The sequence below is a fragment of the Lathamus discolor genome, chromosome Z (genome assembly GCF_037157495.1).
Source record: "Lathamus discolor isolate bLatDis1 chromosome Z, bLatDis1.hap1, whole genome shotgun sequence".
NCBI lineage: Eukaryota > Metazoa > Chordata > Aves > Psittaciformes > Psittacidae > Lathamus > Lathamus discolor.
In genome coordinates, this window is record NC_088909.1 from 59,979,991 (window position 1) to 60,000,104 (window position 20,114).

Below are 20,114 nucleotides of genomic sequence, written 5' to 3' on the forward strand. Positions count from 1 at the left end.
ATGTTTGTTTGCTTGGGAAAACATCTTTTAAGGCCAAGGTTTCATAAAGGGGCTACAAGACTGGGTGTGCTCAGCTTGGCCCGATTTCAGGGTGTGGCTATTCAGCACTAATGTAAGTAATCCTCCTTTAAGGGTGCTTAACAGAGTACCCCAAACATCCCAAATCACTAGGTACTGGGGAAACGTTTGGCCTAGTTAAGTTTAATACAGTAGATTTCTTTAAAGGAGACAGGAAGGATCTAAGTGTAGGCTTTTACTGAAAATTCACAGGCGCATACAAATGCGCCAATAAACAAAATATCCTTATACCGATCTCATACTACCTCACACCATGGACGGATAAAGATAGGACTGTCTTAGCTGAAAGCATACTACTGTTTCCTAAAGAACCCAAACAACTGCTGGGTAACACCAGTGCTGCATCTCACAGATGTTACTCACAAGTCAAACAGCACATTGTGCTGTGGACAGACACCCAGGTTCTGCCTGATGTTGCTGAGCTCAGAGCGGATATCCTTGCCCAGGATGAACGCTGTACCCGACGTTGGCGGGAACAAGCCAGTCAAGATGGACCTGAAGGACAAACACAACAGATCAGCAGGTTCCGCCTCTAGGAAATGGCTGCTGCACATGCCAGGATGGATGAATGAAGAGTGGGTGGAAGCCCTGGGGAGCACCCACATCAAGAGAGCAGTCTAAGAAACATCTCGCTAATGGATTAAAAAGAAGTATGAACTCCAATGGTTTTAACAGTGATCAAAGCACACCCACATGACTCTGCTTGAAGCAAATATTTTTTCCTCTAAAAGCTTCTTATCTTTTTAGTCCCAACTCATTTCCTCACACCGGTATGTCAGAATCACAAATGGCATTACTACAAAATGCTGCCAGCAGGTTAATTCGGCGCTGCCTCAACTTGAACTACCTCCAGTTTCAGTCCCCTGTATCTGTGCATCTTTTGAGGCAGCAGCACAACTACAGTAACTCAGCAGAGCTCCACTGAGCTGTTCTGCACCAGCTTGCACACTGCAATGCTACAGCTACCTCAACCATGCTGATAGGAACTGCATTATTCAAAGTCACTTCCCCACTGTCTTAAAGAATTATTTGTTCTTACATGGTAGTGGTTTTCCCTGCTCCATTATGTCCCAGAAAGGAGGTAATTTGTCCTTCATAGAAGTTCAGTGTGAGACCATCTACAGCAACTTTCTTGCCATCACGATAAACCTTGACCAGGTTCTGGATGGAAACACCAAGGCTGAGATGTGTAGGCTCTTCCTCCTTGCAGACTAGACAAAAACAGCAAAGTAGAGAGAGATATGGTAGGTTTTAACAGCAACCCCATAGGAGTTCAAACAAATGTCACATTCCCCCAAGTCTGTGGAGATCCAAATTGACATGAGGTACACGAAGACCTGACCACATTTCTTCCTCAGGGACAGGAACCTTCCACAGAAGTGGTCCTTTAGCTTTGTTCTCTCTATTGGACATCTCAACTGGGAGATGTCCAGGGTCACCAGGGTCAGCAAACCGGGAGGAATTCTCAGTTCCATGAGGCTGGAGTATCCTGTTGCATCCAAGTGGGCAAAGTACCTTGAGTTTATTTGGATTTGATCAGCATAACAAAACTGTGATAACAAAGGGATGACTAATTTCACCTTAGCTATGTCAACTCTGTTGTCCTTGGACTCATTTCAAAAAAGGCAGACTCTAACACTTCGCTGCAGAAAGACTCCATTCGCAGCACTCACCTTCTGAAGGCCCCTTCTGGTCAGGATAACGGTGCTCCCTCTCCTGTGGTTTCTCACCAAACCAATATGACTTTGTGAAAGGAAAGTACCAGGGCCTGGGAATCCCATACTGGCCTAAAGAGAAAAGCATTACATGAGCCTGACTTGCATCTATCCCTTTTCTTGTATTAGCTTTCAGGGCAAGAAGGGAAGTAGTCAACCCCCAGTAAGTCTCTAAGTTAGGCACGCCTAAGAAGAGATCTTTCTTGATGAAGACATTGTCAAACTTTGGGGGTAAGAGACCAAATTTCACTTTATAGTTAAAAGCCCTGTGCTGAACGGTTCTAAGCAGCCACATGTAGTGCTGATACTCTCAACTTCCCCCTTGCAGCAGGGCCTGTTGATTTAGCAGTTCAGAGGAAGGAACAGCTAAAGCACAGCAAAGGTTCTGGGATTAGTTCAGCCGTGGCCACAATGTTTCATGCCACAGCCTCTGTGCTGGGAAACAGTCACTGCTAGTAGCAGCAACAACCTTACTGTGACACTGGTCTGTGGTTTTACCCCATGAGCTCTCTGCAGCTGTGCTTAAAATGGACCCAATTTCCACATGGCAAATGAGTAGGTGAAGGGATCTATTTAAAATTGTAAAGACATGATGCTCCCTCAGAAGCAGACCTCACCTGGGAAGACAGATTCAATGTACCAGGTCATGACCCCATATAGGAAGGTGTCAAACATCATCATGACAGCAGATGTGGTGATGCTAAAGCCATCTTCTTCCAATGGGCTCTCAAAGAAGTTGTCCCACTGAACGCCAACTCCCTGTTCCTCAAACAGTGCAAAGTATTCACAGCCAAAGCCAAAGGCCACTGGAGACAGCAGGCTCTGCAAATGGGGAGACATGAACATGCATTCAGTTTTTCACAACTACTCTTCAAATGGACAGCTCAGCTCTAGCAGTAGGCTAAGAGACATGGTCCAGAAGCCCTATAGAAGTCAAAGATCCAAGGAGCCTGACCATATTTGCAGAGAGAGACTCTAAGACTCAGTCTTGGTTCCAGCCAGCAATCAAGGCCTTAAGTCTCTGCTGGACCACCACCCAGAATTGTTTGTTTCCCTGTTTTCCTTACCTTGCTCTTCAGATTTTAATGCTAAGGAGGAGATCACTGTCACCCTTTCCAGGCAGGCAAGAAGTGCTGTGCAGAGGAAAGGAAACTGGTTCCTTCAGCCTGTTTATCTGGTGGTCCAGCATCACGGCTTAGTCTGGCTTAGTCAAGGCATCTTAGGCTGGCTGAATTACTTCTATTACCAAAGCCAACAAAACTCTTTCAGCAGCTCCTAGCAGATTCAGTGAACTTCTTCACCAAACATAGCCCTGACAGCCTCTTACACTGGAAAACTTTCTCCCATTGCTACCTCCCCTCTTGCTATTAGTGTCCATATAGAGAGCTGCTGAGTACCATGTTGGTGGAGGCCTGGTACCCAGGACAGTTCCCTCAAGACTCACCGCAAATATCTTGAGTGAGAAGCTGACATAGTCCTGCCAGGCAACACACAGCACATAAGGCAGGTACAGTGTGAAATAGATAATGCCACCACAGGCAGCTGCCAGGTTGGCCCTGGAGAACATGGTGCTGATGAGAAAGCACTGAAGGATGGTCACAATGCCAAAGATGGAGAGGAAAACAAAGACCACACTCGGGTCGCTGTAAGGCAGCAGATTCCCCATCTGGAAGGAGAAAAAACAGGTGCATCAGGATTTGAAAGGACCCTCCAAAGTGGCTCTAGTACAAGCAGGTCCGCAGAGCTGCTGCTTGGGGAGGCTGGGCTTGCTGTAATTTGCACAGCAGCCTTCCCAGCAGTAGCACCTTTTCAAGAGCACTGAATCTACTACAAAACCACCTGCTGTTTTCAGCCACCTAGCCATGCTTTGTTCCAAAACCCTGTTCCCAGAAAGCTGCTGGTCAACGCACAGTCTAACACACTAACTCCCCCGCAGCGTGCCAGTGCAGATCACTGATTAGCAGGCTCTCAAGGCTCTAGATTCTGCTGCCACAGACCAACCCAGCTAACTCACCTTAAGGATCAGCACCAGCAGGCCTGCACTCATCAAGAGAGGGATAAGGCTGCTAATGAACCAGCTTAGCCAAAGGATGCCATTGTCAAGTCCCATGATCCTCATCGTCTCCTTCAGCCGTGCTTCCTTCTCATACACAATGCCCTTAATTATCACAGCCACTGAGTAGATCCAGGCTAAAGTCATGAAGAGAGGCATGGAGCGGCTCATGACACGCAGAAATCTGAGAAAAGGAAGGAAAGGGGCCACGAACTGAGTGAGAAACATCACTGCAACTTCAGGTACCACTCAGGTCTAGCAGAGCATGTGACAGCTAGGGCTTCACTGCACAAAGCAGCATATGACTAGTGTCTCACTGTGAGATGAGACTGATGGGTCTAGAGCACATCAGCATTCCAGAGTGGGAGCTGCAGTTGCAGCTCAGTAGAAGAGAAGGTACAAAGACCTGCTTTCCCTGGGGACTATTCTCAGTTGCTGTCTCTCCACTCTCTTGTGCTTAGGTCTCTGATTATTTTTCCAGTGCTATTTTTGTCTGTATCAGGTTTGGGGATATGGCCACATCTCAGGAATGTATTCTGTATGTGAAAGTCCTGTATGGACAGGCTTCTCCTGGGAGGGACTCTGCAAGTCATTACATATTCTAAATCCTCCATGCAGGTGTGCCAGTTCCAGGAATTAGGGACACTAAAGAGATTGCTCCGCCACTTATAGTAAGGACATAAACATGCCTGAGGAGTGACAAAAGCCCATCCCTCCCCAGCCACAATCCTCCTGTGTACCTTTGAGCAGCCTGAATACGTACATGTCATCCACATAACACGGGTAGGGCATCTGCTGCACATAAACCCCTGTTGTCTTCTCCGTGCCTGTCTGCACCCTGATGATGGCCTGTTCCACTACATCCTGCAGGTAGGCAAAGCCTCCCCAGACATAGCGCATGTCCTCAAAGGGGTCAGCACGGGGACCAGGATCCCAGTATCTGTACCAAGGGAACAAGACCTTCCCATTAGAAATCCTCATCACCACATCCCCATGGGAAATTGTTCATAAGTCAGGATGTCAGGACTCACCCATCCTTGATCTTGTTGGTCCTTTCCACATTATCGATATCCATGCGTATCTTGTATTTCACATGTTGAGGAAGCTCTGTGCTGTTAGGAGCTATTTCAGGGAAGACTACACCAGCCCAGAACCTCCTTTCATCCAGAAGCTCCAAGGACTTGTTTATAAGCCGGACTTCTGTGGCCACAGGCTCCAGTTTGTCCAAGTTGACACACTAAACAGGGACAGATTCGGAAGCACTTATGGGATAAGTTACCAAATCAGAAGGTTCTTGACGGCCACCTGCCAGTCAAATGTATCACTGAGAAAGACCCCAGCAGAGGTGATTTCTGGACAAGAGGTCAGGCAGCATTGCCATACTAGCTACAGGATCCCATCCAAGCATCTGTTTCCATAGATAGTCTTATTTCCTCTGTTACCCACGAACTAGGTCTGATTCTGACAGTTTCTGTTTACACTCATCTGCCAAGGCAATCAAGTAACAAACAGAACAAATTTTATTATTCACTATGTCTTCCTCAATTTTAAGCAGCTGCTAGGTTCACCACAGGCCTCAGCTAAAACCCCAGATTGAAACAGGAGCTGCTACACTGCCAAAGTAAGCAGCAGCTCTCAGTCGCCCTGTAACAATACGGCAGGAAACCACGTAAGATGCCGAAGTGAGAACTTCAAGAACAAGGCCCACGGTCAGGTTCCTACATCTATGTTTAGGCACATGAATAAATGATATTTTCTAATGAGCACTCAACCCTACAAAAGCCTGGTCATTTACAGACAATCACAGAATCACTGAATGGTTTGGGTTGGAAGGGACCTTAAAACTCATCCAGTTCCAACCCCTGCCATGGGCTGGGACACCTTTCACTAGACCAGGTTGCTCAAGCCCCATACAACCTGGCCTTGAACATTGCCAGGGATGGGGGAGCCACAGCTTCTCTGGACAACCTGTGCCAGTTCCTCACCACCCTCACAGGGAAGAACTTTCTCTTAATATTTAATCTACATCTACCCTCTGTCAGTTTAAAGTCATTTCCTCTTATCCTCTTGCTACCTGCCCTTTTTAAAAGTCCCTCTCCATATTTCTTGCAGGCCCCTTTTAGGGACTGAAAGGCTGCTATAAGACTCCCCAGAATGGAGAGTGGACTGAGCTACTTCTGTCTGGACTGAGGAACATTTCTTCCCTTCCCAGGAACACCCAACAGTGCAGGTGGAGACCAAGCTGCTGCCTTCCTCAGCTCCTTGCCTGCATGAACAGGATCTCACCTCCATGAAGCGGGATATGGTCTGGATAGCCCGGTCTGTCTCATTGAAGGCATCTACCCAGGTATACACTGGGTCATTTGCTGTCTCCAAGTCCTCCGGATGATTTGATAGGAACTGAGCAACATCCTCCACTGTCCAGTTGGAAGCCGGCAAGTGCAGGTCCCAGAGAGCTTTGCTCTTCAGCAACGTCTGCAGATATTTTGTTTTCAAAGGAGAAATAGCTGTTGAGAATTAGTGTTTGACCCCCTCTCTCATTACGGAAACGAGCACTACAGGGGAAAATCCCTTTATAAAGGTGCAGGAAGAGGCCATCTGCCGTATCAGTGTGGTGGGAACCTTTCTTTTAGCCTCCCCTTGGAAAGGTTGTGCCTCCCTCAGCAAAGTACCCACCGGGTGTGCTTTGCAGGCTGGCTGGCTGACTCCAAGTCCTACCACCGCTCTCTCAAGGAGAGGGCAGCAGAGAGCCATGCACAGCTCTGCAATCCGCACATGCAAACCAGGTCCTGTACCGGCAAAACAAGGAAGAGGGAGATGTGTGTATAGGAGAAACACATTGCACTGATGGTGGTTGCCAAGCTCTGCTCACTTCTCCAGAACAACCTCTGCTCCCGGCTGGAAGAAGGGCTGTGCCATGGCACCATCAACACTGGCTGAAGCAGCCCTGGTACAGCCGTGATGTCCTGCCTCTCTATTCTTCTGTATGGGACAGTGCCTTTTTTCACCTGGTTTAACTGCTAGCTTTCTTAGGACTAGTGCCCCACTGCATGTATGCACAATGCACCACACAAGTGCAGTCCAGGTAGAAGCACCTGGCATAGAAGCAGTAATCTGTCTGCTGGTTGGACAATATAAGGGCAGGAGGGGAGCATTAATTGTAAAGGTCACAGCTGAACTGAAGTCAGGGACAAAAAAACCCCAAAACCCTGTGTAAGAAAGAAAACTAAAAATCTGAACCAATAAAACCAGGAATGGGTTTTCTGCCAGAACGAAGAATGAAGTGGGGGCATGAGGAGCTTTCTCATGCTCTGCTGTTACCAGCAAACCAGAAAGCAACCGCTTACACACTTACAGTAACAGCATTGCTAACTGGGTAAACCAAACAGGCCAAGCTGGCAAAGGAGAACATGCAAGAGGAAAATCCAAGCAAACAGTGTTCAGCTGCACTGTGCTGTCTTCACATCTCATTTCTCAAGGTTGGCTCATGCTGCCACCCCCAGTAGATAGGGGACCATGCCTGCAGAAAAGGGGCTCAGCCTCATCATGTGCAGTAGCAACAGTGAAGCTCCTTGACCTCAGATGTGTCGTCTTCCCTGACGTTAGCAGCTGCATTAGTATCAAACTGGAAGTTTGCTTGCCAGAGATGGGCAAGCAAACCACTTTCCTCTCCTACAGCAAGAAGCAATATGCCAAAATGACTGCACAACCAAAAAGCTGGGAGGTGATAACCAGTCACCCAGCAGCATTGCAGCCTCGGTGGCTAACAAACAGCAAAGGGCCAACCTGCCCTTGAAAGCAGCTACAAACAAGCAACTCTTATGTTTCAGCCTATTCATGTACAAGCGATCTGTGCTGCATCTCTAAGCTGAACAGGACAGTGCCTGAGAGCTGCTCAGGCACTGACAGTGAAGTACTCCTGCTTGTGTGAACTGCAGTAGATGACAACAAATGAATCCCTGCTATTGCCGTACAGAGGACGAGACCAGTGCTGCAAGGATCAAGAATTAACTACCATACACAGCAGGGTTAACAAGAAATACAAAAGCAGAAAAGCCTGGAGCTCATTTAAAAAAAAATAAATAAAAAAATAGTAGCAATATTCATTTTCAAAGGAGAGGATTGCAAACCAACATCCAAACCTTGACTTCCTGTCTGCACTCTCTGCAGCAAACAGTTCTATTTACAGTTGGTGGCCCCAGTTCTCACCTCCATATGCTGGTATCTACAGAATTAACTTTCATAAAGCTAACAGAGAGACAGGAGTAATGAAAATGATGTCTCTGACCCTAGTGTTTGTCATGTTGATGGGAAAGTACAACAGAAGACAACTCAGCATAGCCTTACATTGGGTAAACAAGGAATGAACTTCAAGGCTTAAAAGACCTGGGGAGGTCTCTGTATAACATGCACCAGAACACCCAACCAGCTGCTTTGCAGCGACAGCAGGAAAAGCTACAACCATTTCTGTTGGGTGATCCCTATTTTACACTGCTGTGCTTCCAAAGACATCAGCAGAGAGTGCAGGGATCCACACCTCAGAGTTGCACCTGAGGGAAGCAACAATGAGCTAAGCCACTTAAGCAGATAAGGCCCTGTTAATGCAGGTCCAACACATGAAACAATGCTCCAGGGAGCCAACAGGCTAGTAGAAAGAGTATCAAATCTGAACAAGACTCACAGCCCTTCTTCATGGTCTAATATGCATGGCACGTTATGAACCGATCAGCCGTAGGGTGATGTCTGCTCTTCTCCCATAACACCCAAGTATTATTAAATTAAGTGTACCATGCAACTCCAAACTAAGTTTTTACAAGATTTATGCCAGATACTGCCAGGCATTGAGGTTCAGCTCTACCTAGCATGACAACCATTCAGTTCCTACTGCACCCAATAGGGCCCGAGGCCACCTGGCACCTTCCAATATCTTATCTAGGTACATGAGCACGTGCTTTGCTGCTATCATGAGAGCACTGTTGTGAAGAGGTGCACAGCTCAGGAAGCTGAACATGTCAACAACCCCACAGATCCCCAGTTTACAGGAATACCCCAAGCCGGATATTCATACCGCCTTAGGGCAACACTGTGGCAGAAGCAGCCCATTTCCCCACAGGAGCAGATGTTAGGAGGTGTTGACATGCACTGCTCCCTTTTGCAGCTGGCTGTTACATGAAGGAAGGAATGCCGAGCATAATGCAATATTGGTACAATCACAACGTGTGTCACAAGGGGTTCCATCCATACTACTTATCTGCCCAGCTCAGCAGTGAAGCATCATCTAAAATAAATATTTCATCAGCTATTGCAGAGGATGACAGTGGTGGTTCTGGCAAGGACAGCATACTGACCCGAATGAGATCCATTTCCTGACTGCTTTCCATAAACGTCCAAATCTTCGGGCTTATCTCCTCCCACATCCCCCCGAGGTCACGAAACACACCCAGCTCCTGGAATGTCCTGTTCACCTGTCGGCAAAGAGAAGAAGGTTATTTCCAAGAGCTGGCAGAGATCCACAGCAGGCTGAGAGGGTGCATTGACCTGTCAAGAAAAGTACTGATTGTTGCTTATATTCAAACAGCAGTTCAGCTTCTGCAAGGACCAGAGCAGGGAAAACCAAGTGCACTTGTAAGAAAAACAACAACAGGGAGTGTGGATGCCTGTGGCTAAGCACTGCGTTTCAAGCCTCCGTGGCGAATGACTCTGCGTTGGAGATGAAGGGCACACAGAAGCAGCCACTCCCCACGTGCTAGAAGAGCCTCGTTGAGGGAGCTTGTAGAATTAGATAGCGCATTAGGTAAACCACAATGAGAAATTATTGAGGATCCTCTGACCAGCCTGCAGTGGAGCAGAGGAAGGACACTGAAGGCCGACCAAGGTCTTTCCCACTCCTATATCCTACATCAGAGATGCAAAGCCTGTGCCTAATCAAAAGGCATGACCAGGAAAGGTTCTAGCCAACTCTAGAAGAGTTCAGCCTGGCCTTTTCTCCTTGAGCCTTCCAACACCAAGTGCACAGGAGGTGAGAGACTAGGGAGGCTGTGCTTTGCAGGCAATCCTTTCTAGGCTTGTGTCTGGGCCCAATTTAACTAGTGCAGCTCAGCCAGAGAACATACCTCATTCTACATATCAGAGGATAAGGCTAGAGTTACCTCAGTCATGACCTCCCTTACAGCTGGTGTGTCTGGAGTGTACAAGATCTTCCCAATCAGCAAGGGTTTCAAAGCCCTCCAGATAATCCTGGAAAGCGGGCTGGATTCCAGGTTCTTCATCAGCTCATTGCAGTATGGTGCTGAGGAGGAGAGGACAAAGGTGAACGGCTGAACAGCATGGTGACAACTGCAGAAGGCATATGACCCATTTGCGTGGACTTCAAGGACAACCACAGCTGACAGCACAGCATTTGTCAGACAATAGAACCCCTCCTCTACTGCAAAGCTCCACAAAAAGCCCCCTTTTTCAGTCCAAGCCTCCACAGTCTGCCCCAAAACCATGGAGCACTCCAGTAGCCTCCAGCATTAAGAGCCACACTGCTGTTTTGCACCACTCCCACAACCCCATGCACAGCATGAACAAAATTTGCCCAGAAAAGGCCAGATTTCCAAAGGCTGCACATGCCTGTGCTCCCTCTGCCCTCAAAGGAGGTCAGCTGCACATCCTTCTGTGGACTGCACAAAGCCCTTGGAAATCCCTTGCATGTCAATATCCTTGCTGGCCCTAAGGGCATGTGCAGGAGGTGTCATGGGCATGCCTTCCTGAAACAGCAGAAGGTATGCTGTCCCTTAGGACCACCTGATTTCATCTGTGGAACTCTGGGAAACACTAGTGATGACAACCACAAAGTAGACGGGGCCTTAGGTCATGCCACAGTTACACTTACTTGTGGAGTTATCATAGAAGTTAGTTACATCATCTTCAGTGCCGTTGCCTCCAAACAGCGCTTTGTAATTGTTATCTTCATACCAGTTGAGAGATTTAATTTTGAGCCCTCCACCTTCAGGATGGCCGCACACAATGCGTGACACAGCCTGGTAGATCTGCGTAGAGGAGTTTGAGGCATTCACGTTGGTCAGGAACATCACCTCTTGCCTCATGTCACTCCAGCTCTTCATGCTCAGCAACTGGAGGAGGTAGGAGAAGAGTGGAAACAGGGATAGGAACAGGATTAGCAGAAGGAGATCCTGCCACTTTCTTTCAAATCAAACATCTGTTTTTGAACAGAGGAGAATCAGAGTCACAGAGTCATAGAATAGTCAGGGTTGGAATGGACCTTAAGATCATCTAGATCTTAATCACCTTGAACATAACATCAACAGTATAAACCAGGAAAAACACATTTTTCCCTGCCACAGTGGGAGAAGACAGAGGGAAGGAAGTCTCTTCTGTGCAAGCAAGCCTAAGGAATGTGCCCTTACAAAGCTCTTTACTCTCAAGATTTCTCCTCCAGTGCTGTGCATGGTTCCTGCCCTCTCACGTGGAAGCTGCTTCTCCTCCCAGTTGCTCAACAGCTCACATTCCAGTGGAACCTCCTTCACGCCGAGTGTGGTGGGGTGTATTGAGTCAGAAGATGGAGCAAGGAACAGCATGAAGTGAGTGCAGCCCATGGGACATAGGCTGGATGAGCTGCAGGCCACAGCGGTGTCACCTGGCACGATGCCACCAGGGTCAGCAAGCCTCCACTGATTTACACCAGGCAGCCAGTTTGATCTCCTAGACTGGTATCGCTTGTCCCTGCCTCAGCACCTCCCTGCCCCATTGACAACAGCCTTCCCAGTAAACCCTTGAAAACAAGTGCAGCTGCAGCCTGGAGCCTGATCACAGCATGAGCTGTGGACACAGCTAGACACAGCAAGGAGCCTTCTCTTAGCCAACTGGCCTGACATCAGGCTCATCTGTCTGGCATAAGCATTTACCTGCAATGTGTCATAAACAAAAGGACCAGGTTCTCAGCCTTAGACACCCACTGCATTAGTGTTGCCATATTCAGAGACATGGCCAAGTTCAGCATAAGGGAAAGAGCAGTGCACCTTTATGCGAACTGGTTTCATGGTACACTCAAGCATTGCTCTCTGCTTGGAGATGTAAGAACATCAGCACAGGTGTGTCCATACAGACTAGAAGTCTGTTTATCTCAGTAATCTCTGTGATGGTGACAATAAGTGGATGTTAGTAAAAACAAGGCAAAAGCAAAATGCAGGATACTTCTCTCAAGTAACCTTCCAGATCCTATTTATTTTCAGCTTGGGGAAATTGTATTTCCTAACCCTCGATGAATTTATTCCATGGTAAACTCCTGAACATCCACAAGTATTTAACACCAAACACATTCACTGGAAAGAACCTCCTCTCCCCTCTCCTTAACTTGGCTTAGCTTATGCTTAAGTTCCATTTGGTGCCATGCTTTTTGCACTGGAAGAGACAGTGAACATTGAATCCCTATCTCTTTTCTTCTGGGCCACTCAACCCTTTAGGCCTCTGTGATATCCCCAATTCATCTAGTTTCCAAGCTAACAAGTCCCAGCCTACGCCCTTGTGACTTGTGTGAAAGTCTTTCTACTTCTAGATGTCCTAATTGCTCTTCTCGGAACTTTTTCCAGTTCTGCTACCCCTTTTTGGAGAGGAAGGACCTACATCTGTATTCCAGTAATCCACAGTTTTATATAGTATGATGGTAACATCTTACAGCTGCTTCTCTATCACTTTTTAAATCTTTTCTAGCATTTGACTAGATTCCTTGACTGCTACTGAAATACCAGGTGACATTAACTTGGATGTTCTTGCTGTGCTGCCCAGAACAGCAACATGCACTAAAAAAGGCAGGCAGAGCTGCTGAGACACCTATTTGTAAGTGCTCATCAGCTGCATCTCAGAAACAACTTCAGATGCTGTGGCCCAACCGCCCCATTTTCAGAGACAATAACAGAGTCAGTCCAAGGCCATCTGCCAGTTTTGCTCACTGTGTATTAGTTTTGTCACCTTTGTTTAAACAAAATGCAGATAATTGAAGCCTAGGACAAAGCCAGCCGGCAACAATGCAGAAAGTGACTTCGTGCTGGAACAACTCAATCCAAATTCATCTAAAGAAAGCATGCCCAGAACCTTAGACTGGGAGGCAAACCTGGCCCTTTGTGTTTTTCTGTGCATGCTTTGGATGTGCCAACACCTGGACAGAAATCCTGGATGCTGAACAGCAGCCACTATGTGTCACACAGGGGGCCTCTATTTTTAGCTGCCTGAAAACACATGACACATTGATATGGTAGAAGACAGCTGTAAGAACAGCTAAAGCTTGGGGATTCAATATGTCTGTCCAGAGTGAGTGCTTCAAGTGTACTTTCGTCTCCTCACTATACACTGCTGTCTTTGTCTGCACCCTGGTGCCACTCAATCTGGTTCCACAGGTTCAGGGTGACTGACAGGATACCAGCATCGTGGGATGTGAATGAAAACAAAAATAATGTCACAACAGCTTTTGCTCATTACATATGCTCACGTGGATATTTGGATTTGATGATTCGTCACCCAAAAGGCCAAGGCTGCATTTCAGATGTGACAGTTTTCAGTGTTCAATTCAAAGGGAGGCCTTGGGGAGATTTTGGTACCTCAGGTAAAATTTTCCTCAGCAGAAAGTCAACTGCTTTAGCTAAAGTACCACAATCTCCCTAGCATGAGCAAAGGCACACAAATAGGAAGTGTAGCTAATTTCCATGGAAGTATGAGTATTAATCATCTTGCAGATGATACTTGCAGAGGGACTGCATTATCAAACACATTTTTTACACACAATTTTAAAACAGTTTGAGCAGAGAGCTTTGTTTCATCTTTGGCACCAGCTTTCCAACTGACATGCAGAGATACTGGAAGCAAGTATCTCATGTTTGGAGGGTTACTGAGCTGTTTCTCTCCAACATCAGACCTGGCTTTCTACGGGGTTTCTTAATAGTTGCTCTTGCTCTCACCACTTAAATTGCTCTCTCAGGTTGATTTAAAGAGCCCAGGGACACAGATCAAATCAATCCCAGTACTCAGAGACAAGCATTTTGTTCAAACCGTTCTCTAATTAAAATTCCTTGCTAGAAAGGCTCCCAGACATGGCACAAACAATAGTTCTCTCCACCCCCTCAAGCTGCTGCCCTTTGCAACAAGGGAGCAAGTCCCTCCTTTTCACGCAGAAATCGGCCTGCCAGACAATAAGAAGTAACTTTCGGTCAAGCCATCTGGAGCCGCTCACGCGGTATAGAGAGGAAAATAGCTGCCTTTGTTTGCACAGCAACAGGGCAGAATAAAAGGTAGCCCTACCCAAAACAGCTGCCAAGCAAAAGGCACGTTACCCTGCGACTCTTTCGGCCACATCAGCAAACTGAGTATCACATGGTTTCAATTATTTTTATCCTAGACGAGAAAAAAAGGCGAGCTGAAGTGACGCAACGGGAAACAGCTGTAATCAAACTGCGAACGGCAGCCTCCCTGCTAGCAGCGAGAGCCCTGCCACGGACTTAACCGAAGCTGATCCTGGAATCGTCTTAGTTTCACTGTAAATGGGACCCGGCGGCAGGTTGTGGGACTGGGGAGGGATGCGTGCCAGGAATTGTTGGCTGGCACGGCGCTGGCTCCCGGCAGCTGCCCCTCCGTGGGAGTGGAGCGCAGGCTAACCTGAAGTGACCCGCTCTGGTGCTCGCTCCCAGGGGTTACTGCCGTTCACCGCGCTCGGCTCCCTTCCTCTGCTGCAAACGCGGAAGACGGGAGAAAGGGAGGAGGAGGCGGCGGCAGCGCTGTTTAGTTTAGATGGCTGCGATTTCTGCTTCAAGGGAGAAAATGTTTTTGCCTGGTAGTAGCACTTCAAAGTCAGAGCCAGCCAAAAACCAACTAAGATAAATTGCTGGCTCAAGCGCCCTCTCCCTCCTTCTCCCCCGCCCCAAGTTTTGGACTGCTCATTCATTCTAGGCATTCAGGGCTTCTTCTGAATCCATCGTTTCACCTGCAAAACCGAATGCTTGCAGTGTAATGTCACTCTTTGCCTCTGTAAATCACTGTGACGCTTTTTTCTCAGCTGGTGTTGTGATACCATTGCACTGAGTGCCCCGCAAAGACTGGAAAACAATTTCTGCCCCAAAAAGCTAGTCAGGCAAAGAGCAAACAGTGGCCCGTAGCTACTAATTCAGGTTAGAACAGCCGTAACATCCCTTCCATATGCCATACCGTCACCACATTCAAAAAGCAGTACCTACAACCAAATAGCAACCCTGACACGGCTGGCAACTGAGTGAAAAAAAGAAAGGATGCAAACCTCACATGCAGTTTGCAAAGCACTGCTAGACAGCACAGCTATTGCAAGCCCAACAGCTGTGCTGCTGCTGATAAGCTAAAACCCACAGAAAACATATTAATTTCTGCTTCTCCCGTGAGGACCAAAATCTTTAGCCACACATCTGATAAATTCCTATGGTGTTTGTAAGGGAAAGTGCCAGGGGGTTGGCAAAGTGTGTGCTGCCTCTGCTGACACAGAGAATGGCTGCAGGATGGGGGGAGCTCCAAAACAAACAAGGGATTTGACTTTTGAGTTATACCAAGGAGACTCATGTTTGTACTCTATTTGCAGGTTAAGACAGCAACCAAGGTGATGTGTTCACCTGACATGAAGTCACTCCTTACCTCTTTAACAAGCTTCCGAAGGCTCTCTCTCAGAGCTTCCACTGTTTCTGACAGGTCCCACAACGATGAATTGAAAGAAAGTCTCTACAGAAAGAGAGAAAAGGAAACTAGAAGTTACTGCAGGGCACAAAGAAATTAAACTCTTGTAAGCATTCTTGTAAAGAAGAGTAGTAAGGACCGTTTACACTGTAAAGTGCTTGATGGGATAGACAGAGCTGGCTTTCTGTGCACAACCTTGAGCTTACAATACTGTGGCCTTCAGTGCCCCACCATGTGATGGGGACACCCCTTTCCTTCCTCACAGGTTTAGGTATACAGGTGGTTTAGGTACAGGTTTAGGTACACCAGAATCATCCCAATATAATGCTGAATGCATGCACATACACTTGCAGTGCAAAGGACAGCTTGCATTCCAGGTCACAAAACAAGCACAGAACAAGCCTAGAGGACAGCATTTGGGCAGACTGAAATCCTGCAGGCCAGTGCCAAAAAGTGAATGCCAAGTCTATGGAAGGGAGGAAAAGGCCAATTGGTAGACACAGGCTTTTAGTGGGACTCAACAAATACCAGCTCAGATACAGAGGACACCTGCTGCAGTGTTTGTCATCTTCATCACTCAAGTCCTCCCATCAGGCCTGGATGGTTTTTATCTAAACTGAGGATGTATTTTAAAATAACCAGCTTCCATGAAACAGCTGACATTCACGATCACCACAATAGCAAGACTGACAGGGTTTCCAAAAGTGGAAGGCACAGTTTTCAAGAAGATATTTGTTCTAGCAGGGAGTCACACTGAAGACGAGCTCCTTGTTTCCAGTTGCTCAACATGTAACCGTTAGGCCTGGGTTTTGGTTTGTGGGGCTCTTTTCCCTGTCTTTTCACACACCTGGATTATCTTGCATGGGAAATATTTGGACACAACCCATGTCTCAAGGGAATAAAGATGAAAATAATTTCCTAAGATTTCACATTAGCAGCTACACATTGCAGCATCTGAAAGCATGCTAAAGTTAGAGCATTGTGACACACAGAGGAACAGCCAAGGCCCTTCGTTTTAGCACACATCTTTTGGGCTGAAGCTTTCAGTTTTCACATCTTTCCTGGGGTAATTTGTGGAAGCAAAGTCTGGAGGCTTTCACTTATTCCAGTTGATTTGCTGGAGGGTGGTAAGACCTGGTCAGTGCCAGATGGTGTAAACGGGCACTGCTCCACTGATCTGCTTGGGGCATTTAAGACCCAGCTAACTTTTCAGAGTGCACAATTAGTGCCTGCTCCAAAGACAGTTGCAAATTCAGGGAGGGCTTCTTTGACCTCTGTGGATTTCTACTAAACACAGTCCTTATGATTCAGATAAATAAAGACACATCATTAGGGCCAAAAGAAAAGCAATTCAAACTCCTCACAGGTTAAGACCTTCAACACGTATAGTGAGAAAATATGAAAGCTACACAGGTGAATTACCACTTTAGCAACATGATGAGGTAGAAGGTCCTAGATTAATGCCTAACAGTAAGACGTGCTTGTTCACCTCCATATACCTCATCAAGCTGTATACAGATTTGTGTTGTTCACTGTATTTGGACGTGATTCAGGAACAGCATGGATGAGAAAGATTTTTCTGATGATACTAATTGGCTCAGAACAGTGAAAAGTTAAAAGCAACCTGCAAAGGATTAGCAAAATGCCTCATGCTAGCACACTGTTATAAATTATTTCATATATTATATGAAATTCAGTGCTGCAAAGTACAGTACATAGGAAGAAGACAGTTCTACCTTAAGATACCCTTTGATGGCTCTGACCAGCCATCAGTGGCTGGTCATCAAAGTACCATCAGGCAGTACTGCCACTTAGAAAGATACATCTTAGAATTACAATGATAAGACAGCTCAACATCAATATAAATCTACAGTGCAATCCCGGTTCTGAAGTACTATGTGCAATTTTGGGTGCTCCGCCTCTGAAGGAACACAAGTACAGGAAAAAGTCACAAGTATGATGTAGGGTAAGAATGGCTTCTGAAGGAAGAACAACAAACTACTGTTCTTCCAATGGAACCTGAAAGGACAAACAGAGATTATGACAGAGGTCTGTGGAATTACAAGTGGGATGTAGAATGGGAACAGGGGACGATTACTCACTGTGCCTCATCATACAGTACTAGAAGGCTTCCAGTGAAAAGATCAGTTTAAAACAAACCAAAGAACTTGCTGCACACCGAACTTGGTCAAAATGGAGACATTCAGTAGATACTGTGCAATGCTGAAGGTACCAAAAGTTAATGTGGGTTTGATAAAAGGGTTAAAAGAATTCACTAAAGAAACAAGAGCTTACCAGGTGCTATTGAACACCAAGATCCTAGCAATAGCTGAGTAAGTCTGAGTTGCAAACTGCTGAAGAACAGGACATGAAGTTGAGAAAATGTTACTATACGCTTGCCCCATGGCTGGATTCTTTTAGATGTCTCATTATGCAACACTGCTGCACTAGCACTCAGGGGACACTCAGCTAAGCAGGACTTTGGTCTGGCCCACTGTGCAAGTCTTAGGTGATTCACAGACCTTGCAAACCTTACACTGAATTGTGAGGAGAACCCACCTATCCTTTCACATCCCATTACCCTGATCTTTCTTACCTAAAAAATTCACAGCGCTCCAAGTTCATTTCTCATCAGAACTTGCAACGATTCCATTGCTCTGGAGGGAATTTTGCTTTCATTACCACCACCCTTTTCACCCTAAAGCCCACTCAAGGAGTCTCTCAAATCATATCTCCAGAGACAATGACAAAAATCAGTCACAAGTGGCCAATCTTCTTTGAACAGATGAGCATGTTATGAATTTCCCTGGAAGATAACTTTGCAATGGCTTATCAAGTAAAGTAGTTCATTACACTCATAAGAGTCCTTCAGATTCCAGGCAGCTCCAGCTTGGTCCCACTGTGAGAGTGTCTTTAGTAGGTGTCTGCACTACACCGGGGGGTTGGGTAAGGGACAGCATTGAGGGAGTGGGATATGGATGGACAGTGACTAATTTTCCAGTGTAATGCTGCAAAAAACCCCATTGTCTGCCCTTTCCAGTCACACTGTGGAAAGATAAAGCTCTACTAGATTTTGAACAGAGGTGCCCCATACAATTACTGTGTTAGTGGCTGGCATCATAATCTCTTGAGGTACAGATTGCACAGAGTGTACTCTGTACATGCATGCTACAAGACTCAAAACAGAGACAAATACTTGAGATGTCTAGAGTTGACTGTGCAATCAAGAGGAGCCTTGAATAAGTCCACCTGTCAGCTCCTGCTAGAAGGGATGGACAACTCTGTTTCTTTAACATGCAGGGGTGTGTTTCTTTAACATGCATGTGTCTCAGGTGTTGAGAGGTCACAATAAAATTCAGCCAATGTCTGCATAATACAGCTAACTGGGTTTGCTTAATAAGAGCACTGTGCCATGTTTGCTTTGAAAGAATTATTATAACTTTATACTGATCTCAGCAGAAATTTTACACTGGACTTTGCAGAAAAAATCATGTGCTTTAAAGCTTCTGCTTTTGTTTCCTGGGAGTCAAAGTCCTGAAGTACAGCTGCTTAAAAGCATGACATCATAGTGCTTCAATGAAAACACTCTCAAAAAAGCAAGGAAAGCCACAAGTTCAGTTGCAGCATGTATTTACATTAAGAGACCTTTTCTAAAGCTGTTTTTCAACTGGAATGCATTTATTATTCAATGCTTAGTTCATGCTAACCATATCACAAAATGCCACCCATATTACAAAGGAATAAAAAAACAATCAGATTTTCATGAGCTCATCCACACTCCTTCTAGGACCATTATAGTAGACAAGCCACAACATATTTATGACTTATTTCAGACCCACACCACTGGAAGTGAGTGCAGCGAAGGCCTTATTAGGCAGCAGTGAAGAGATGAAATCCCACAGGACGAATTTGAACTGTCTTTGTTATTTAACCTTCCCCACAAATAATTTCGTGGAGGCAAAGCTGCCCCGTAGACAGGTGTTATTATGATATGAGACAGTCCCCACCCATCACAAGAGCAATCCAGTGGCACACCTCTGACTTATTGCCACTGCTCTTGCTAACCATAGGTACCTGTAGCCTTTTGCAAACTGCGTAGTTCTTCCATGGGACAACTGCTGTCCTAGCGCAGGAAGAATGCCAGAAGGAAATCAGTGTGCATGCAATCAGAGGTACTGTTTCACTGTTGCTCTCAAACCAGCTTCTCCCGCCTCACAGTCTCACAGAGTACACCTGGTCCAAGGTAAATCTCAAGAAGATGTGTCCACAAGGGGCCTGTACAAGACGTCTTATGCCCCATGTCTTATGGCCAAAAAGCTTCAGAGAATGGATGAAGATTGCTCTGGGTCTTGGAAAAGCAAATTTGACTTTTCTAGACACTCGTTGCTTCTAATGGAGTGAATACTCAGTCAATACGAAAAGCTGATCCTCTGCATTGGTGCCCCGTGATCACTCCTGGATATTCTGCTGGATTTTGATCTAAACAGCCTGTCCCAAATACGCTCTTACATAAAAAGGAATAAGGAAACACACTTTAAACACCTTATCATGCCTCTATGTGCTTGGCCTTGTTTTCTCAT

At 46.3% G+C, this 20,114-nt stretch overlaps 1 protein-coding gene across 2 annotated transcripts in view; it reads right to left on the reverse strand.

Moving 5' to 3' along the window:
• The window catches only part of ABCA1 (ATP binding cassette subfamily A member 1), a 95,909-nt gene that overhangs the window by 24,817 nt on the left and 50,978 nt on the right, over positions 1-20,114 (reverse strand). For both annotated transcript variants that reach the window (XM_065663419.1, XM_065663418.1), the window contains exons 9-21: positions 15,496-15,579; positions 10,724-10,964; positions 9,996-10,135; positions 9,195-9,311; positions 6,133-6,321; positions 4,878-5,083; positions 4,610-4,786; positions 3,808-4,030; positions 3,238-3,459; positions 2,411-2,615; positions 1,752-1,865; positions 1,118-1,289; positions 442-573 (exon numbers count right to left, since the gene is read on the reverse strand). In XM_065663419.1, the coding sequence (XP_065519491.1) occupies positions 442-573; positions 1,118-1,289; positions 1,752-1,865; positions 2,411-2,615; positions 3,238-3,459; positions 3,808-4,030; positions 4,610-4,786; positions 4,878-5,083; positions 6,133-6,321; positions 9,195-9,311; positions 9,996-10,135; positions 10,724-10,964; positions 15,496-15,579 (2,222 nt within the window). The remainder of the gene's footprint in view (positions 1-441; positions 574-1,117; positions 1,290-1,751; positions 1,866-2,410; positions 2,616-3,237; positions 3,460-3,807; positions 4,031-4,609; positions 4,787-4,877; positions 5,084-6,132; positions 6,322-9,194; positions 9,312-9,995; positions 10,136-10,723; positions 10,965-15,495; positions 15,580-20,114) is intronic.